General features: G+C 45.3%; 1 protein-coding gene across 1 annotated transcript in view; it reads right to left on the reverse strand.

Annotated features, from left to right (window-relative positions):
• Positions 1–10729, reverse strand: part of LOC139383666 (eukaryotic translation initiation factor 2-alpha kinase 3) — a 56959-nt gene extending 46230 nt beyond the window's left edge. The window contains exon 1 of the mRNA XM_071128201.1: positions 10194–10729. Within this exon, the coding sequence (XP_070984302.1) occupies positions 10194–10513 (320 nt within the window). The 5' untranslated portion in view covers positions 10514–10729. The remainder of the gene's footprint in view (positions 1–10193) is intronic.
• Positions 10730–20881: the final 10152 nt, after the last annotated feature.

Raw genomic sequence — 20881 nt, forward strand, 5'->3', positions numbered from 1 at the left:
ACAGCGGGTTCAGTCCACTCAGCGTCTACAGCGGGTTCAGTCCACTCAGCGTCTACAGTAGGTTCAGTCCACAGTACGTTCAGTCCACTCAGCCTCTACAGTACGTTCAGTCCACTCAGCGTCTACAGCAGGTTCAGTCCACTCAGCGTCTACAGCGGGTTCAGTCCACTCAGCGTCTACAGCGGGTTCAGTCCACTCAGCGTCTACAGCGGGTTCAGTCCACTCAGCGTCTCCAGCGGGTTCAGTCCACTCAGCGTCTACAGCGGGTTCAGTCCACTCAGCGTCTACAGCGGGTTCAGTCCACTCAGCGTCTACAGCGGGTTCAGTCCACTCAGCGTCTACAGTAGGTTCAGTCCACTCAGCGTCTACAGTAGGTTCAGTCCACAGTAGGTTTAGTCCACTCAGCGTCTACAGTAGGTTCAGTCCACAGTAGGTTTAGTCCACTCAGCGTCTACAGTACGTTCAATCCACTCAGCGTCTACAGTAGGTCAGTCCACTCAGCGTATACAGTAGGTTCAGTCCACAGTAGGTTTAGTCCACTGAGCATCTACAGTAGGTTCAGTCCACTCAGCATCTACAGTAGGTTTAGTCCACAGTAGGTTCAGTCCACTCAGCGTCTACAGTAGGTTCAGTCCACTCAGCGTCTACAGTAGGTTCAGTCCACTCAGCGTCTACAGTAGGTTCAGTCCACTCAGCGTCTACAGTAGGTTCAGTCCACTCAGCGTCTACAGTAGGTTCAGTCCGTTCAGCGTCTACAGTAGGTTCAGTCCACTCAGTGTCTACAGTAGGTTCAGTCCACTCAGCGTCTACAGTAGGTTCAGTCCACTCAGCGTCTACAGTAGGTTCAGTCCACTCAGCGTCTACAGTAGGTTCAGTCCACAGTAGGTTTAGTCCACTCAGCATCTACAGTAGGTTCAGTCCACTCAGCGTCTACAGTAGGTTTAGTCCACAGTAGGTTCAGTCCACTCAGCGTCTACAGTAGGTTCAGTCCACTCAGCGTCTACAGTAGGTTTAGTCCACTCAGCATCTACAGTAGGTTCAGTCCACTCAGCGTCTACAGTAGGTTTATTCCACAGTAGGTTCAGTCCACTCAGCGTCTACAGTAGGTTCAGTCCACTCAGCGTCTACAGTAGGTTCAGTCCACTCAGCGTCTACAGTAGGTTCAGTCCACTCAGCGTCTACAGTAGGTTCAGTCCACTCAGCGTCTACAGTAGGTTCAGTCCACTCAGCGTCTACAGTAGGTTCAGTCCACTCAGCGTCTACAGTAGGTTCAGTCCACTCAGCGTCTACAGTAGGTTCAGTCCACTCAGCGTCTACAGTAGGTTCAGTCCACTCAGCGTCTACAGTACGTTCAGTCCACCCAGCGTCTACAGTAGGTTCAGTCCACTCAGCGTCTACAGTAGGTTCAGTCCACTCAGCGTCTACAGTAGGTTCAGTCCACTCAGCGTCTACAGTAGGTTCAGTCCACTCAGCGTCTACAGTAGGTTCAGTCCACTCAGCGTCTACAGTAGGTTTAGTCCACAGTAGGTTTAGTCCACTCAGCATCTACAGTAGGTTCAGTCCACTCAGCGTCTACAGTAGGTTCAGTCCACTCAGCGTCTACAGTAGGTTCAGTCCACTCAGCGTCTACAGTAGGTTCAGTCCACTCAGCGTCTACAGTAGGTTCAGTCCACTCAGCGTCTACAGTAGGGTTAGTCCACAGTAGGTTCAGTCCACTCAGCGTCTACAGTAGGTTCAGTCCACAGTAGGTTTAGTCCACTCAACATCTAAAGTAGATTTAGTCCACTCAGCGTCTACAGTAGGTTCAGTCCACTCAGCGTCTACAGTGGGTTCAGTCCACTCAGCGTCTACAGTGGGTTCAGTCCACTCAGCGTCTACAGTGGGTTCAGTCCACTCAGCGTCTACAGTGGGTTCAGTCCACTCAGCGTCTACAGTGGGTTCAGTCCACTCAGCGTCTACAGTGGGTTCAGTCCACTCAGCGTCTACAGTGGGTTCAGTCCACTCAGCGTCTACAGTAGGTTCAGTCCACTCAGCGTCTACAGTAGGTTCAGTCCACTCAGCGTCTACAGTAGGTTCAGTCCACTCAGCATCTACAGTAGGTTCAGTCCACTCAGCGTCTACAGTAGGTTCAGTCCACTCAGCGTCTACAGTAGGTTCAGTCCACTCAGCGTCTACAGTAGGTTCAGTCCACTCAGCGTCAACAGTAGGGTCAGTCCACAGTAGGTTCAGTCCACTCAGCGTCTACAGTAGGTTCAGTCCACAGTAGGTTTAGTCCACTCAACATCTAAAGTAGATTTAGTCCACTCAGCGTCTACAGTAGGTTCAGTCCACTCAGCGTCTACAGTAGGTTCAGTCCACTCAGCGTCTACAGTAGGTTCAGTCCACTCAGCGTCTACAGCAGGTTCAGTCCACTCAGCGTCTACAGCGCGTTCAGTCCACTCAGCGTCTACAGCGGGTTCAGTCCACTCAGCGTCTACAGCGGGTTCAGTCCACTCAGCGTCTACAGCGGTTTCAGTCCACTCAGCGTCTACAGCGGGTTCAGTCCACTCAGCGTCTACAGCGGGTTCAGTCCACTCAGCGTCTACAGCGGGTTCAGTCCACTCAGCGTCTACAGCGGGTTCAGTCCACTCAGCGTCAGTCCACTCAGCGTCTACAGTAGGTTTACTCCACAGTAGGTTTAGTCCACTCAGTTTCTACAGTAGGTTTAGTCCACTCAGCGTCTACAGTAGGTTCAGTCCACAGTACATTCAGTCCACTCAGCGTCTACAGTAGGTTCAGTCCACTCAGCGTCTACAGTAGGTTCAGTCCACTCAGCGTCTACAGTAGGTTCAGTCCACTCAGCGTCTACAGTAGGTTCAGTCCACTCAGCGTCTACAGTAGGTTCAGTCCACTCAGCGTCTACAGTAGGTTCAGTCCACAGTACGTTCAGTCCACTCAGCGTCTACAGTACGTTCAGTCCACTCAGCGTCTACAGTACATTCAGTCCACTAAGCGTCTACAGTACGTTCAGTCCACTCAGCGTCTACAGTACGTTCAGTCCACTCAGCGTCTACAGTACGTTCAGTCCACTCAGCGTCTACAGTACGTTCAGTCCACTCAGCCTCTACAGTACGTTCAGTCCACTCAGCCTCTACAGTACGTTCAGTCCACTCAGCGTCTACAGCGGGTTCAGTCCACTCAGCGTCTACAGCGGGTTCAGTCCACTCAGCGTCTACAGTAGGTTCAGTCCACAGTACGTTCAGTCCACTCAGCCTCTACAGTACGTTCAGTCCACTCAGCGTCTACAGCAGGTTCAGTCCACTCAGCGTCTACAGCGGGTTCAGTCCACTCAGCGTCTACAGCGGGTTCAGTCCACTCAGCGTCTACAGCGGGTTCAGTCCACTCAGCGTCTACAGCGGGTTCAGTCCACTCAGCGTCTCCAGCGGGTTCAGTCCACTCAGCGTCTACAGCGGGTTCAGTCCACTCAGCGTCTACAGCGGGTTCAGTCCACTCAGCGTCTACAGCGGGTTCAGTCCACTCAGCGTCTACAGTAGTTTCAGTCCACTCAGCGTCTACAGTAGGTTCAGTCCACAGTAGGTTTAGTCCACTCAGCGTCTACAGTAGGTTCAGTCCACAGTAGGTTTAGTCCACTCAGCGTCTACAGTACGTTCAATCCACTCAGCGTCTACAGTAGGTCAGTCCACTCAGCGTCTACAGTAGGTTCAGTCCACAGTAGGTTTAGTCCACTGAGCATCTACAGTAGGTTCAGTCCACTCAGCATCTACAGTAGGTTTAGTCCACAGTAGGTTCAGTCCACTCAGCGTCTACAGTAGGTTCAGTCCACTCAGCGTCTACAGTAGGTTCAGTCCACTCAGCTTCTACAGTAGGTTCAGTCCACTCAGCGTCTACAGTAGGTTCAGTCCACTCAGCGTCTACAGTAGGTTCAGTCCGTTCAGCGTCTACAGTAGGTTCAGTCCACTCAGCGTCTACAGTAGGTTCAGTCCACTCAGCGTCTACAGTAGGTTCAGTCCACTCAGCGTCTACAGTAGGTTCAGTCCACTCAGCGTCTACAGTAGGTTCAGTCCACAGTAGGTTTAGTCCACTCAGCATCTACAGTAGGTTCAGTCCACTCAGCGTCTACAGTAGGTTTAGTCCACAGTAGGTTCAGTCCACTCAGCGTCTACAGTAGGTTCAGTCCACTCAGCGTCTACAGTAGGTTCAGTCCACTCAGCGTCTACAGTAGGTTCAGTCCACTCAGCGTCTACAGTAGGTTCAGTCCACTCAGCGTCTACAGTAGGTTCAGTCCACTCAGCGTCTACAGTAGGTTCAGTCCACTCAGCGTCTACAGTAGGTTCAGTCCACTCAGCGTCTACAGTAGGTTCAGTCCACTCAGCGTCTACAGTAGGTTCAGTCCACTCAGCGTCTACAGTAGGTTCAGTCCACAGTAGGTTTAGTCCACTCAGCGTCTACAGTAGGTTCAGTCCACTCAGCGTCTACAGTAGGTTTAGTCCACAGTAGGTTCAGTCCACTCAGCGTCTACAGTAGGTTCAGTCAACTCAGCGTCTACAGTAGGTTCAGTCAACTCAGCGTCTACAGTAGGTTCAGTCCACTCAGCGTCTACAGTAGGTTCAGTCCACTCAGCGTCTACAGTAGGTTCAGTCCACTCAGCGTCTACAGTAGGTTCAGTCCACTCAGCGTCTACAGTAGGTTCAGTCCACTCAGCGTCTACAGTAGGTTCAGTCCACTCAGCGTCTACAGTAGGTTCAGTCCACAGTAGGTTTAGTCCACTCAGCATCTACAGTAGGTTCAGTCCACTCAGCGTCTACAGTAGGTTTATTCCACAGTGGTTCAGTCCACTCAGCGTCTACAGTAGGTTCAGTCCACTCAGCGTCTACAGTAGGTTCAGTCCACTCAGCGTCTACAGTAGGTTCAGTCCACTCAGCGTCTACAGTAGGTTCAGTCCACTCAGCGTCTACAGTAGGTTTAGTCCACAGTAGGTTCAGTCCACTCAGCGTCTACAGTAGGTTCAGTCCACTCAGCATCTACAGTAGGTTCAGTCCACAGTAGGTTTAGTCCACTCAGCGTCTACAGTACGTTCAGTCCACTCAGCATCTACAGTAGGTTCAGTCCACTCAGCATCTACAGTAGGTTCAGTCCACTCAGCATCTACAGTAGGTTCAGTCCACAGTAGGTTTAGTCCACTCAGCATCTACAGTAGGTTCAGTCCACAGTAGGTTTAGTCCACTCAGCGTCTACAGTAGGTTCAGTCCACTCAGCGTCTACAGTAGGTTCAGTCCACTCAGCGTCTACAGTAGGTTCAGTCCACTCAGCGTCTACAGTAGGTTCAGTCCACTCAGCGTCTACAGTAGGTTCAGTCCACTCAGCGTCTACAGTAGGTTCAGTCCACTCAGCGTCTACAGTAGGTTTAGTCCACAGTAGGTTTAGTCCACTCAGCATCTACAGTAGGTTCAGTCCACTCAGCGTCTACAGTAGGTTCAGTCCACTCAGCGTCTACAGTAGGTTCAGTCCACTCAGCGTCTACAGTACGTTCAGTCCACTCAGCGTCTACAGTACGTTCAGTCCACTCAGCGTCTACAGTACGTTCAGTCCACTCAGCGTCTACAGTACGTTCAGTCCACTCAGCGTCTACAGTACGTTCAGTCCACTCAGCGTCTACAGTACGTTCAGTCCACTCAGCGTCTACAGTACGTTCAGTCCACTCAGCATCTACAGTAGGTTCAGTCCACTCAGCATCTACAGTAGGTTCAGTCCACAGTAGGTTTAGTCCACTCAGCATCTACAGTAGGTTCAGTCCACTCAGCGTCTACAGTAGGTTCAGTCCACTCAGCGTCTACAGTAGGTTCAGTCCACTCAGCGTCTACAGTAGGTTCAGTCCACTCAGCGTCTACAGTAGGTTCAGTCCACTCAGCGTCTACAGTAGATTTAGTCCCAAGTAGGTTTAGTCCACTCAGCATCTACAGTAGGTTCAGTCCACTCAGCGTCTACAGTAGGTTCAGTCCACTCAGCGTCTACAGTAGGTTCAGTCCACTCAGCATCTACAGTAGGTTCAGTCCACTCAGCATCTACAGTAGGTTCAGTCCACTCAGCATCTACAGTAGGTTCAGTCCACTCAGCATCTACAGTAGGTTCAGTCCACTCAGCATCTACAGTAGGTTCAGTCCACTCAGCGTCTACCGTAGGTTTAGTCCACAGTAGGTTTAGTCCACTCAACATCTACAGTAGGTTCAGTCCACTCAGCGTCTACAGTAGGTTCAGTCCACTCAGCGTCTACAGTAGGTTCAGTCCACACAGGCTATCAACTGTGTTCTTTAGGGTGTATAGCCTATCAACTGTGTTCTTTAGGGTGTATAGCCTATCAACTGTGTTCTTTAGGGTGTATAGCCTATCAACTGTGTTCTTTAGGGTGTGTAGCCTATCAACTGTGTTCTTTAGGGTGTGTAGCCTATCAACTGTGTTCTTTAGGGTGTGTAGCCTATCAACTGTGTTCTTTAGGGTGTGTAGCCTATCAACTGTGTTCTTTAGGGTGTGTAGCCTATCAACTGTGTTCTTTAGGGTGTGTAGCCTATCAACTGTGTTCTTTAGGGTGTGTAGCCTATCAACTGTGTTCTTTAGGGTGTGTAGCCTATCAACTGTGTTCTTTAGGGTGTGTAGCCTATCAACTGTGTTCTTTAGGGTGTGTAGACTATCAACTGTGTTCTTTAGGGTGTGTAGCCTATCAACTGTGTTCTTTAGGGTGTGTAGCCTATCAACTGTGTTCTTTAGGGTGTGTAGCCTATCAACTGTGTTCTTTAGGGTGTATAGCCTATCAACTGTGTTCTTTAGGATGCACACAGATTTGTAGATGTACCTAGAAAACAATACAAAACAATAGGCACATAATCCCCAAATTAAAATAGAAATGTCAGAGTCCAGATTAGACACTGAGTGCACAAAACATTAGGAACACCTTCCTAATATTGAGGTGAAACCCCCTTTTGCCCTCAGAACAGCTTCAATTCATTGGGTCATGGACTCTACAAGGTGTCGAAAGTGTTCCAATAGGATGCTGGCCCATGTTGACTCCAATGCTTCCCGCAGTTTTGTCAAGTTGGCTGGATGTCCTTTGGGTGTGGACCATTCTTGATACACACAGGAAACTGTTGAGTGTGAAAAACCCAGCAGTGTTGCAGTTATTCACACACTCAAACCGGTGCTCCTGGCACCTACTACCATACCCCGTTCAAAGGCACTTAAATATTCTGTCTTGCCCATTCACCCTCTGAATGGCACACACATACACAATCCATGTCTCATTTGTCTCAAGGCTTAAAAGTCCTTCTTTAACCTGTCTGCTCCCCTTTCATCTACACTGATTGATGTGGCTTTAACAAGTGACATCAATATGGGATCAAAGCTTTCACCTGGATTCACCTGGTCAGTCTATGTCATGGAAAGAGCAGCTGTTCCTAATGCATACACTCAGTGTATATATATATATATATATATATATATATATATATATATATATATATATGCCAAGAGTGTTCTGATTGGCTCAAACAAATTAAGAAGGAAAGAAATTCCACATATTAACTTTTAACAAGGCACACCTGTTAATTGAAATGCATTCCAGGTGACTATCTCATGAAGCTGGTTGAGAGAATACCAAGAGTGCAAAACCTGTCATCAAGGCTACTTTGAAGAATCTCAAATATAAAATATATTTTGATTTGTTTAACACTTTTTTGGGTTACTACATGATTCCATATGTGTCATTTTATAGTTTTGAAGTTTTGAGCACCTTCTTCCACATGTTTGGTGTGTCTCCCAGGTGGCTTGTGGCAAACTTTAAACAACACTTTTTATGGATATCTTTAAGAAATGGCTTTCTTCTTGACACTTTTCCATAAAGGCCAGATTTGTGCAATATACGACTGATTGTTGTCCTATGGACAGAGTCTCCCACCTCAGCTGTAGATCTCTGCAGTTCATCCAGAGTGATCATGGGCCTCTTGGCTGCATCTCTGATCAGTCTTCTCCTTGTATGAGCTGAAAGTTTAGAGGGACGGCCAGGTCTTGGTAGATTTGCAGTGGTCTGATACTCCTTCCATTTCAATATTATCGCTTGCACAGTGCTCCTTGGGATGTTTAAAGCTTGGGAAATCTTTTTGTATCCAAATCCGGCTTTAAACTTCTTCACAACAGTATCTCGGACCTGCCTGGTGTGTTCCTTGTTCTTCATGATGCTCTCTGCGCTTTTAACGGACCTCTGAGACTATCACAGTGCAGGTGCATTTATACGGAGACTTGATTACACACAGGTGGATTGTATTTATCATCATTAGTCATTTAGGTCAACATTGGATCATTCAGAGATCCTCACTGAACTTCTGGAGAGAGTTTGCTGCCCTGAAAGTAAAGGGGCTGAATAATTTTGCACACCCAATTTTTCAGTTTTTGATTTGTTAAAAAAGTTTGAAATATCCAATAAATGTCGTTCCTCTTCATGATTGTGTCCCACTAGTCGTTGATTCTTCACAAAAAAATACAGTTTTATATCTTTATGTTTGAAGCCTGAAATGTGGCAAAAGGTCGCAAAGTTCAAGGGGGCCGAATACTTTCGCAAGGCACTGTATATATATATATTGTTATTGACCTAGTGGACATGTACATTTTTATTTAGATGTTTTTTGGTAGTAAATACTGGATGTAAGGGCAGTAAATGATTTATTGCCCAGCGAAACTCCATATTTAGTGAGTAATCTAACAAAGGTATTTTGACATAAAAATTTGACAGCACTGCAAGTGTTCTTTTATTTATTTCTCAGTTAAGAACGAATTCTTAATTCACAATGACGACCTACTGCGGCCAAACCCTCCCTAATATGTACGAGGCTGGGCCAATTGTGCGCCGCCCTAATGGGACAATGTATTGTAGCTAACTGTGTATAGATGAGATCTCATGATATCCTCTCCTCTGCCCAGATACTGGTTCAAGCTATACATTAACCAAAGAACAGTCCATTCTGTAAAGTGACTGTCGCTTCCCACTGGGCAGATGTCAGTTCAATGTCTAGTTTGGATTTACATTTGGGTTGTGTTGTCAACTAACGTGCATTCAACAAAACATTTCACTATGTCATTGGATTGAGGTTAAAAGTTGGGTGAAAACTCCCGAGTGGCGCAGCGGTCTAAGGCATCACTACAGACCCGGGTTCGATCCCAGGCTGTGTCACATGATTGGGAGACCCAAGAGGCGGCGCACAATTGGCCCAGCGTCGTTTCAGGTTAAGGGAGGGTTTGGCCGGCCAGGATTTCCTTGTCCCATCGCACTCTAGCGACACGTGGCGGCCGGGCGCCGGCTAGCTGACTTCGGTCACCAGCTGGAAGGTGTTTTTGGTGCGGCTGGTTTCCGGGTTAAGCGAGCAGTGTGTCAAGAAGCAGTGCGCCTTGGCAGGGTCGTGTTTCAGAGGAGGCATGGCTCTTGACCTTCACCTCTCCTGAGTCTGTACGGGAGTTGCAGCGATGGGACAAGACTGTAACTACCAATTGGATACCACGACATTGGGGAGAAAAAGAGGTAAACAATGTTTTGGGGTGAAAACAATACAAAATGCCCTTTTTGTAAATCCAATTAGTTTTCCACGTTGATTCAAAGTCCTCACATAGATTTGGAGGGATTGAAATTACGTAGAAACAACATGATTCAACCAGTTATTGCCCAGTGGTTTGTCAGGGTGCCAGCCAGATGCACTTTAATGATGGAAGAGGTTTGGAGAATAACGGAGCGTGTGACACTTTGGGTTTGATGACAGCTCTCGCTCTGTTGCTGCACTCAGCAGAATCAGCAGATGCAAAGCAACAAATCACTTCATTTTCAAATACATTTGCCACATAAACGTTATGAGTGATCACTATTAAGAGAACAATGTACCAAAGATTACTGAGAACGAGTTCGTAGCTATTACATCCAACAGAAAGAAAGAAAAATAAACTTGGGAGTAAAGAACTGTTTAGTTACATTGTTTGCGCACCAATTGTCTCCCCCTCCTCTCAAACTGGGAGCAGGCGACCATTGCAACAGAACAAGACAATAACTGTCTGAGTTGATGAACCACCTCGTTGGGAAATCATTGTGGTTTCAACAGTTTGCCAGTTGCAGTGGTCTCACCACAAACCGCTATAAGTTGTTAAGTACTAAACATGGTTCTCACCGTTTCGGTCTGATGTTTCCGTCACTTTCTCCGTACGACTCCTCTCCGTTCCCGGTCGCCCCGCTCTCATCATCATGATCCTCCACGGTCACGTCTCCGATAACACCCGGAAGAGGACCGCCGATACTTTCCAAGCCCCGTTCCACCAACACCCCTTCGTTTCCATCTTCCCCGGCTCTGTGTGACCCCAGAGCGGCTGCGGTTTGAGGCTCTCTCCCGGAGGTAAAGCTTAGAGTTGGAGACGTCCCAGTCAGAGCCCTCAAAAACAACATGAGCACTAGGGATATGCTCACGTTCCCAAAGTGAAACTCCCTTTCCATTTGTAACAATGGCACATCAGTACATAGACTATTTACATGCCAAGCCCAGAGTAAAAATAAAAAAATAGCAGAGTAGGTTTTGTACAAGTAAATGTAGATAAGAGTTGTTCTTTCTTCGAAGTCATTTCCTTCGCTAGGTAAACAAACCACCGTTAAGGCACCATACTGTTATTCCCTTATACCTGACACAAGACTGGCCTTAGTAACGCTGCTCCCTCCCCGTCTCCACACAGCAATAGGACAGACAAGTGGCAACTAAAAGAGAAAATGACAAGCATAGAAAGCCGATTGCACACCTGTACCATCAATCTGCACAAGTCGTGTACTAAGCAGAACCCGATTGCACGAAACCTTTGTCGCTCAAAAAACATTTCCGTGGTCCGGACCGGCCCCCCCCAAACACTGAACCTGATTGGACAAGCGCCTATCCGTCAAAATCAAGGTAGAGTCTACGCATGCGCCGTCACGGCCACCACAAGGGAAAGCACCGGGTGACGTCAGAAGGTTTCTAGTGGCGCGTCCTCTGGTTAAAACATCATTGGTTAAAATAGTAATCGCTGGACCAATATAAATGCTCTGTGAAGTCAGGAGAAAGCTATTGGTTGGTTTACACGACCGCGAAAGATAGTGAGGTCCCCAAGTGGGTATGTCCAGCTGTCAATCACCGTCGTTGCTACGGTGGCATTTAAATAGGCGGATTAGAAGGCAGCGAACGAGCAGTGAAACTGGGACGAGATGGAAAGATCAACGTGGCCGGACTGTAAAACGCTACGTTTCCTCTTCCGGTTTTATCACGAGTTACTGCAGCCACCGCAGTCTTCTGAACTCTACAAAATGATCAGAGAGGAAGAGGCGAAAATAAACCCACTAAGTTAGGATTTTTTTTGTGTGGAGGTCATTAGGCAGGTTTCCATTGTTTTTGTCGAATACATATGGGTCAATGTCGCTAAATAAACATTGCGGCATGTGTAATGGAAACGGCAGATAGGAGACCTGTATGTGTATCCATTTGACAGGAGTGGATTTTTATTTAGTCAAACTTTGAGACAAATGACAAACGGTGTTTTTCTAATAAATTATGATTGCCGAAAATGTTTGAAAGTACAGTATGAAGGTTATCACGTAACTAGAAACTCCACTCCACATTTAATTCTAAATGCCTACCGCAAAATACATTTTTACAACTATAAAAATCATCTTTATTTGATGGACAAGGATTGTCCTGACGATTTCAAGGACGCCTGAATTGCTTCGCCTTCCTTTTCTAGTTGGCTGGCAAGTTTCACCATCCAATTATATCAGATCTACTGGAGTGTAAATTACAGCATGACAGGGACCGTGGCGATGCGTCGGCACATGAGAATGATTAGAATATGGTAAATATTCGTCAAGTATTGTATTGTATCCATGCTGTCTTTCACCGGCTACCGGAGACATGAAACCGGTAGGTGGGAAGGCATACAGGCTGTCACGCATTTATTTTTACGCAATTTTCCTAAATAGGCAATGAAAACACTTCAACCACTAACTTCACTTTCTTCACGCTTGGTTTTCCGTTTTAGGTGTATGTCATTACGTCCAGCAATTTTTTCAAGATTGTTCAATGGAAACGCACCCTAGCGGGCAATTGTCCGCGTCTATTTTCTATGCAAACTTTATAAATCTCGACAAAAAAAATCACTGGACACGTTTCATGGAAACGTAGCTATTGAGTGTCGAATTCGGTCAACAAAAACTTGAATTGCTATTTTGCTACGTGACGCTTTATAAATCAAATCACATTTTAATTGTCACATTCGTCGAATACAACAGGTGTCGACTTTACCGTGTAATGCTTACTAACAGGCCCTTAACCAACAATACAGTCAAAGAAATAGAGTTAAGAAAATATTTAGTAAATAAACTACATTTAAAAAAAAATGCAATAACAATAACGAGGCTGTGTACAGGTTAGTCGAGGTAATATGTAGGTAGGGCTAAAGTGACACTGCATAGATAAACAGAGTAGCAGCAGTGTAAAAACAAAGGGGAGGAGCGTCATTTGATTCGTTGTTCAGCAGTCTTATTGGCTTGGGGGTAGAAGCTGTTAACTTCTGGATTGGCGCAGTGGTCTAAAACACTGCAGTACCTGGTTCAAATCCAGGCTGCATCACATCCAGCTGTGATTGGGTGGCGCACAATTGGCCCAGTGTCGTCTGGGTTTGGCCTGGGTAGGCCATCATTGTAAATAGAATTTGTTCTTAATTGACTTGCCTGGTTAAATAAAAGTACAACTTATTGTTTTTATTATTAAGGAGCCTCTTGGACCCAGACTTGGTGCTCCGGTACCGCTTGCCGTGCGGTAGCAGAGAGAACAGTCTACAACTATGGTGACTGGAGTCTTTGACATTTTATGGGGGCCCTGTGACACCACCTGGTATAGAGGCCCTGGATGGCAGGAAGCTCCCTGTCAGGCGTCACCCGCCCCTATCTGAGATACCTACTGCAGCCCTCATCCTCCACATACAACACCCGTTCTGCCAGTCACATTCTGTTAAAGGTCCCCAAAGCACACACATCCCTGTGTCGCTCGTCTTTTCAGTTCGCTGCAGCTAGCGCCTGGAACGAGCTGCAACAAACACTCAAACTGGACAATTTTATCCCAATCTCTTCATTCAAAGACTCAATCATGGACACTTACTGACAGTTGTGTCTGCTTCGCGTGATGTATTGTTGTCTCTACCTTCTTGGCCTTTGTGCTGTTGTCTGTGCCCAATAATGTTTGTACCATGTTTTGTGCTGCTACCATGTTGTGTTTCTATCATGTTGTTGTCATGTTGTGTTGCTACCATGTTGTGCTGCTGCCATGTTGTGTTTCTACCATGTTGTTTTCATGTTGTGTTGCTACCATGTTGTGCTGCTGCCATGTTGTGTTTCTACCATGTTGTTGTCATGTTGTGTTGCTACCATGTTGTGCTGTTGCCATGTTGTGTTTCTACCATGTTGTTGTCATGTTGTGTTGCTACCATGTTGTTGTCATGTTGTGTTGCTACCATGTTGTTGCCATGTTGTGTTGCTACCATGTTGTTGTCATGTTGTGTTGCTACCATGCTATGTTGCTGTCTTAGGTCTCTCTTGTCGTGATGTGTGTTTTGTCCTATATTAAAATTTATAAATTTTAATCCCAGCCCTGTCCCCGCAGGAGGACTTTTGGTAGGCCGTCGTTGTAAATAAGAATTTTTCCTTAACTGACTTGCCAAGTTAAAAAAAGGTTCAATTTGAAAATCAAAAATTAAAAAAGCTTGGCCCCAGTGATGTAGTGGACTGTACGCACTACCCCCTGTAGCGCCTTACAGTCGGATGCTGAGGAGTTGCCATACCAGGCGGTGATGCAGACAGTCAAGATGCTCTCAATGGTGCAGCTGTATAACCTTTTGAAGGTATGAGGGCCCATGACAAATCTGTTCAGTCTCCTGAGGGGGAAGAGGCGTTGTCGTGTCATGTTCACAACTGTCTTGGTGTGTTTGGACCATGATTGTTTGTTGGTGATGTGAACACCAAGGAACTTGAAACTCTCGACAAGTTCCACTGCAGCCCCATCGATGTGAATGGGGGCGTGTTCAGCCCTCCTTTTCCCTGTAGTCCACGATCAGCTCCTTTGTCTTGCTGACGTTCGGGGAGAGGTTGTTGTCCTGGCACAACACTGTCCGGTCAATGACCTCCTCCCTATAGGTTGTCGGGATGATGAATTGGAGTGGGTCTAGGGTTTATGGGATGATGGTGTTTTTGAGCCTTTCAAAGCATTTCATGGCTGCAGATGTGAGTGGCAGTCATTTAGACAGGTTACCTTGGAGTTCTTTGGCACAGGGTCAGGTTGAGATGCCTGCATGTGTGTATTTCCATTGTTAGGGTGGGTCCCATGTCTGTCTTGTCAACATCATCTTTGAGGTGATCCAATTTATCCAGGAAAGACAAACAAACAAACAAATGACAACCTCATACAGATGGTTAATACAGTGGCAATCTAACAAACAGATGACAACCTCATACAGATGGTTAATACAGATGGTTAATACAGTGGCAATCTAACAAACAGATGACAACCTCATACAGATGGTTATTACAGATGGTTAATACAGATGGTTCATACAGTGGCATTCTAACAAACAGATGACAACCTCATACAGATGGTTATTACAGATGGTTCATACAGTGGCAATCTAACAAACAGATACATGCCCTGGGTCATAAACATCATGCTCAAATGTGCTATAAATGTTAAATGACAAAATAAATCCTATGCATCGTTGTTACAAAGTGTGAACATTCTACATTTCTAACAGACTTGTCACCCCCTTGTGGAGAAAATACATACAGTGGGGCAAAAAAGTATTTAGTCAGCCACCAATTGTGCAAGTTCTCCCACTTAAAAATATGAGAGAGGCCTGTAATTTTCATTATAGGTACACTTCAACTATGACAGACAAAATGAGAAAAAAAATCCTGAAAATCACATTGTAGGATTTTTAATGAATTTATTTGCAAATTATGGTGGAAAATAAGTATTTGGTCAATAACAAAAGTTTCTCAATACTTTGTTATATACCCTTTGTTGGCAATGACAGAGGTCAAATGTTTTCTGTAAGTCTTCACAAGGTTTTCACACTCTGTTGCTGGTATTTTGGCCCATTCCTCAATGCAGATCTCCTCTAGAGCAGTGATATTTTGGGGCTGTTGCTGGGCAACACGGACTTTCAACTCCCTCCAAAGATTTTCTATGGGGTTGAGATCTGGAGACTGGCTAGGCCACTCCAGGACCTTGAAATACTTCTTGTGTTTGGGATCATTGTCATGCTGAAAGACCCAGCCACGTTTAATCTTCAATGCCCTTGCTGATGGTAGGCTTTGTTACTTTGGTCCCAGCTCTCTGCAGGTCATTCACTAGGTCCCCCTGGGATTTTTGCTCACCGTTCTTGTGATCATTTTGACCCCACGGGGTGAGATCGAGGGAGATTATCAGTGGTCTTGTATGTCTTCCATTTCCTAATAATTGCTCCCACAGTTGATTTCTTCAAACCAAGCTGCTTACCTATTGCAGATTCAGTCTTCCCAGCCTGGTGCAGGTCTACAATTTTGTTTCTGGTGTCCTTTGACAGCTCATTGGTCTTGGCCATAGTGGAGTTTGGAGTGTGACTGTTTGAGGTTGTGGACAGGTGTCTTTTATACTGATAACAAGTTCAAACAGGTGCCATTAATACAGGTAACGAGTGGAGGACAGAGGAGCCTCAAAGAAGAAGTTACAGGTCTATGAGAGCCAGAAATCTTGATTGTTTGTATGTGACCAAATACTTATTTTCCACCATAATTAGCAAATTAATTAATTAAAAATCCTACAATGTGATTTTCTGGATTTTTTTCCCCTCATTTTGTCTGTCATCGTTGAAGTGTACCTATGATGAAAACTACAGGCCTCTCTCATCCTTTTAAGTGGGAGAACTTGCACAATTGGTGGCTGACTAAATACTTTTTTGCCCCACTGTAACTCTGTTTTAAGACAAACAACAGATGTATTAACTCCCAATGTCTCATTTAATACTGGAGGAAAATATTCACAATATTTCAGTCAATTACATGAAGATACCTGGTAGAGATTAACAATCTCAAGTAAAATGTAATTTGTCACATGCGCCGAATACATCAGGTGAAACACTTACTTACAAGCCCTTAACCAACAATGCAGAGTTAAAAAGTAAAAACAATTTGGCTAAAAATAAAAAAGGAAATAGTACCACAATAAGGAGATTATATAATGGGTAGCGGTACCAAGTCAATATGCAGGGGTATGAGGTAGTCAACATGCAGGGGTACGAGGTAGTCGATATGCAGGGGTACGAGGTAGCCAATATGCAGGGGTACGAGGTAGTCAATATGCAGGGGTACGAGGTAGTCAATATGCAGGGGTACGAGGTAGTCAATATGCAGGGGTACGAGGTAGTCAATATGCAGGGGTACGAGGTAGTCGATATGCAGGAGTACGAGGTAGCCAATATGCAGGGGTACGAGGTAGTCGATATGCAGGAGTATGAGGTAGTCAATATGCAGGGGTACGAGGTAGTCAATATGCAGGGGTACGAGGTAGTCGATATGCAGGAGTATGAGGTAGTCAATATGCAGGGGTACGAGGTAGTCAATATGCAGGGGTACGAGGTAGCCAATATGCAGGGGTACGAGGTAGTCGATATGCAGGAGTATGAGGTAGTCAATATGCAGGGGTACGAGGTAGTCAATATGCAGGGGTACGAGGTAGCCAATATGCAGGGGTACGAGGTAGTCGATATGCAGGAGTATGAGGTAGTCAATATGCAGGGGTACGAGGTAGTCAATATGCAGGGGTACGAGGTAGTCAATATGCAGGGGTACGAGGTAGTCGATATGCAGGAGTACGAGGTAGTCAAAATGCATGTGTGTGTGTGAGCGTATGTAGTGTGTGGTTATGTAGTGTGTGGGTGTTCTGTAGTGTGTGGTTTTGTAGTGCGTGTGGTTATGTGGTGCGTGTGGTTGTGTAGTGCGTGTGGTTATGTAGTGTAGGTTATGTAGTGTATGGTTATGTAGTGCGTGTGGTTATGTAGTGTATGGTTATGTAGTGCGTGTGATTATGTGGTGCATGTGGTTATGTAGTGCGTGTGGTTATGTAGCATGTGGTTATGTAGTGCATGTGGGGTTATGTAGTGTATGGTTATGTAGTGCGTGTGGTTTTGTAGTGCGTGTGGTTATGTAGTGCGTGTGGTTATGTAGTGTATGGCTATGTAGTGTATGGCTATGTAGTGCGTGTGGTTATGTAGTGTATGGTTATGTAGTGTATGGCTATGTAGTGCGTGTGGTTATGTAGCATGTGGTTATGTAGTGCATGTGGGGTTATGTAGTGTATGGTTATGTAGTGCGTGTGGTTTTGTAGTGCGTGTGGTTATGTAGTGCGTGTGGTTATGTAGTGTATGGCTATGTAGTGTATGGCTATGTAGTGCGTGTGGTTATGTAGTGTATGGTTATGTAGTGTATGGCTATGTAGTGCGTGTGGTTATGTAGTGCGTGTGGTTATGTAGTGCGTGTGGTTATGTAGTGCGTGTGGTTATGTAGTGCGTGTGGTTATGTAGTGCGTGTGGTTATGTAGTGCGTGTGGTTATGTAGTGTATGGTTATGTAGTGTATGGCTATGTAGTGCGTGTGGTTATGTAGTGCGTGTGGTTATGTAGTGCGTGTGGTTATGTAGTGCGTGTGGTTATGTAGTGTATGGTTATGTAGTGCGTGTGGTTATGTAGTGCGTGTGGTTATGTAGTGCGTGTGGTTATGTAGTGTATGGTTATGTAGTGCGTGTGGTTATGTAGTGTGTACAGTGCCTTCAGAAAGTATTCATAGCCCTTGACTTATTCCACATTTTGTTGTGTTACATCCTCAGAGAAAAAAGAATCCCACACAATGCTCTTAGTTTCACTGCTCTTTATTAAGAAAATAACCAAGTGTTACCAAATATAACAATGTGTATTTAATAAGTATTCTAAACGTATTAAAAAAGACTGTAAAAACACAATGAGGACATCATCCTATCAAGTACGTTTTCATAAATCAATGGGTACAGTACAGGAAAAACCACCAGAGTTGGCTGAAGTGGCGGCATTAATTGATGTTCACATCTACAACATAACATGCTTGGGCATTTTATCTCATCAAGACCTTTAGGGAATAATGTCTGGAGGGTGAAAATCCCAAAACATTCTCTTTTGCTCAGTGTAATTTACAGTTAATTCGGAAAGTATTCAGACCCCTTAAATAAAAAATAAAAACCTAGTCAATCTACCCACAATAATGACAAAGTGAAAACCTTTTTTTATTTTTATTTAAAAAAACAAAATACCTTATTTACATTTACATAAGTATTCAGACCCTTATTTACATAAGTATTCAGACCCTTTGCTATGAGACTTGAAATTGAGCTCAGGTGCATCCTGTTTCCATTGATCATCCTTGAGATGTTTCTACAACTAGATTGGAGTCCACCTGTGGTAAATTAAATTGATTGGACATGATTTGGAAAGGCACACACCTGTCTACATAAGGTATCATAGTTGACAGTGCATGTCAGAGCAAAACCCAAGCCATGATGTCGAAGGAATTGTCCGTAGAGCTCTGAAAAAGGATTGTGTCGAGGCACAGATCTTGGGAAGGGTACCAAAACATTTCAGCAGCTTTGAATTTCCCAAAAAAGACAGAGGCCTCTATCATTCTTAAATGAAAGAAGTTTGGAAGCTGGCCGCTTGGCCAAACTGAACAATCGAGGGAGAAGGGCCTTGGTCAGGGAGGTGACCAAGAAGTCGATGGTCACTCTAACAGAGCTCCAGAGTTTCTCTGCGGAGATGGGAGAACCTTCTTCCGTCGCGACTTCCCCCTAAGGCCCTTCTGCTAGCCCGAGCCCGCTAGCTGTCTGAATCGCCGTGTCTCCAGCTCGCCGAGCTTCCTACTGGTCCCTATGATCACTCGGCTACGCATGCCTCTCCCTAACGTCAATATGTCTTGTCCATTGCTGTTTTGGATAGTGATTGTCTTATTTCAATGTAGAGCCTCCAGCCCTGCTCAATATGCCTTAGCTAGCCCTTTAGTTCCACCTCCCACACATGCGTTGACCTCTCATCGTCACTCAATGCCTGGGTTTACCTCCACTGTATTCACATCCTACCATACCCTTGTCTGTACATTATGCCTTGAATCTATTCTTCCGCGCCCAGAAACCTGCTCCTTTTACTCTCTGTTCCCAACACACTAGACGACCAGTTCTTATAGCCTTTAGCCATACCCTTATCCTACTCCTCCTCTGTTCCTCTGGTGATGTAGAGGTTTATCCAGGCCCTGCAGTGCCTAGCTCCACTCCCATTCCCCAGGCTCTCTCATTTGTTGACTTCTGTAACCGTAAAAGCCTTGGTGTCATGCATGTTAAGAAGGCATCAACAAGGTCAGAATCTGTAGACACGGCTCCGCCACACCTTCATGTATTAGATCTCCACCCCCAATGAATAGCAGCTGAATAGCAGCTGAATAACAGATGTATAGCAGATGTATAGCAGATGAATAGCAGGTGAATACCAGGTGAATAGCAGGTGTATAGCAGGTGAATAGCAGGTGTATAACAGGTGAATAGCAGGTGAATAACAGGTGTATATTCTCATGCTTCAGTTCAAGGTCAGAATTCGCAGAGAGGGAAAAGTGCATAAAAAGGGAATTTACGTTCCATAACTCTGGTCGGACTTCACCCCTATAATCCCTGGTCTAATTTAGTGCACTATATTGTGACCTAAATATGACTGCATAATTAAAAACGTTCATACATTTCTTACGTAGTTATTACACTATCACTCGTATTTCATATTTCACGATTCATCAATTTTTTTTTTTTTACCTTTATTTAACCAGGAACAAATTCTTATTTTCAATGACGGCCTAGGAACAGTGGGTTAACTGCCTGTTCAGGGGCAGAACGACCTTGTCAGCTCGGGGGTTTGAACTTGCAACCTTCCGGTTACTAGTCCAACGCTCTAACCACTAGGCTACCCTGCCGTCCCATATGCCGGTATAGTTGTCTCAAGTTCCTGCCCTTCCCCAAACTCTGGACAGTGCTGCTCATAAAAAGATCTCTAGTTGATGCAAACAATGTTCTTCCCAAAAACATAGCTAACGACAATCTGTTTCAGTAGCTATAGATAGCTAGCTAACTATTTAGCTCAGTGTCATATAAAATAACCCCTAATTTATAACGGTTCTTATTTGATTAGTGGTGGTCGAACCCAGCCACAATAAGGATTAGCCGCAATAGTGGAATGTTATGCCTACAAAATAAAAGTAGGTCATTGACAGTGATGCAAATGAACACAAATAGTGCCAAAATTAAATATATAATGCTAATCATTTGTTAATTTGACAAATCTATTGAAATCACATTGGATATATTAAACTTCAGAATTGCATTGGGAACATTCTTATTTCATTGTAGCCGTGCCTATGAATTATGGATAGTATCAGTCTACTCAGTGATACCCAGAGAACATTAGTGTCGTAGCTCTTATTGCGGGACTCTGAAACCACTGTGAACTGCACCACATTCATTGTACCGGTCAACATACTATGTGTATTGTAGATGATGGTAGACTACAGGAAAAGGAGGACAGAGCACGTCCCCATTCTCATCGACGGGGCTGTAGTGGAACAGGTTGAGAGCTTCAAGTTCCTTGGTGTCCACATCGCCAACAAACTATCATGGTCCAAACACACCAAGACAAGTCTTGTAGGTGTAGAAGCACTGCATTGCTTGCTGTTTGGCTGGGTTTCTGTACAGCACTTTGTGACA

Source organism: Oncorhynchus clarkii, chromosome 25, assembly GCF_045791955.1.
Source record: "Oncorhynchus clarkii lewisi isolate Uvic-CL-2024 chromosome 25, UVic_Ocla_1.0, whole genome shotgun sequence".
In the NCBI taxonomy this organism is placed as follows: Eukaryota; Metazoa; Chordata; class Actinopteri; order Salmoniformes; family Salmonidae; genus Oncorhynchus; species Oncorhynchus clarkii.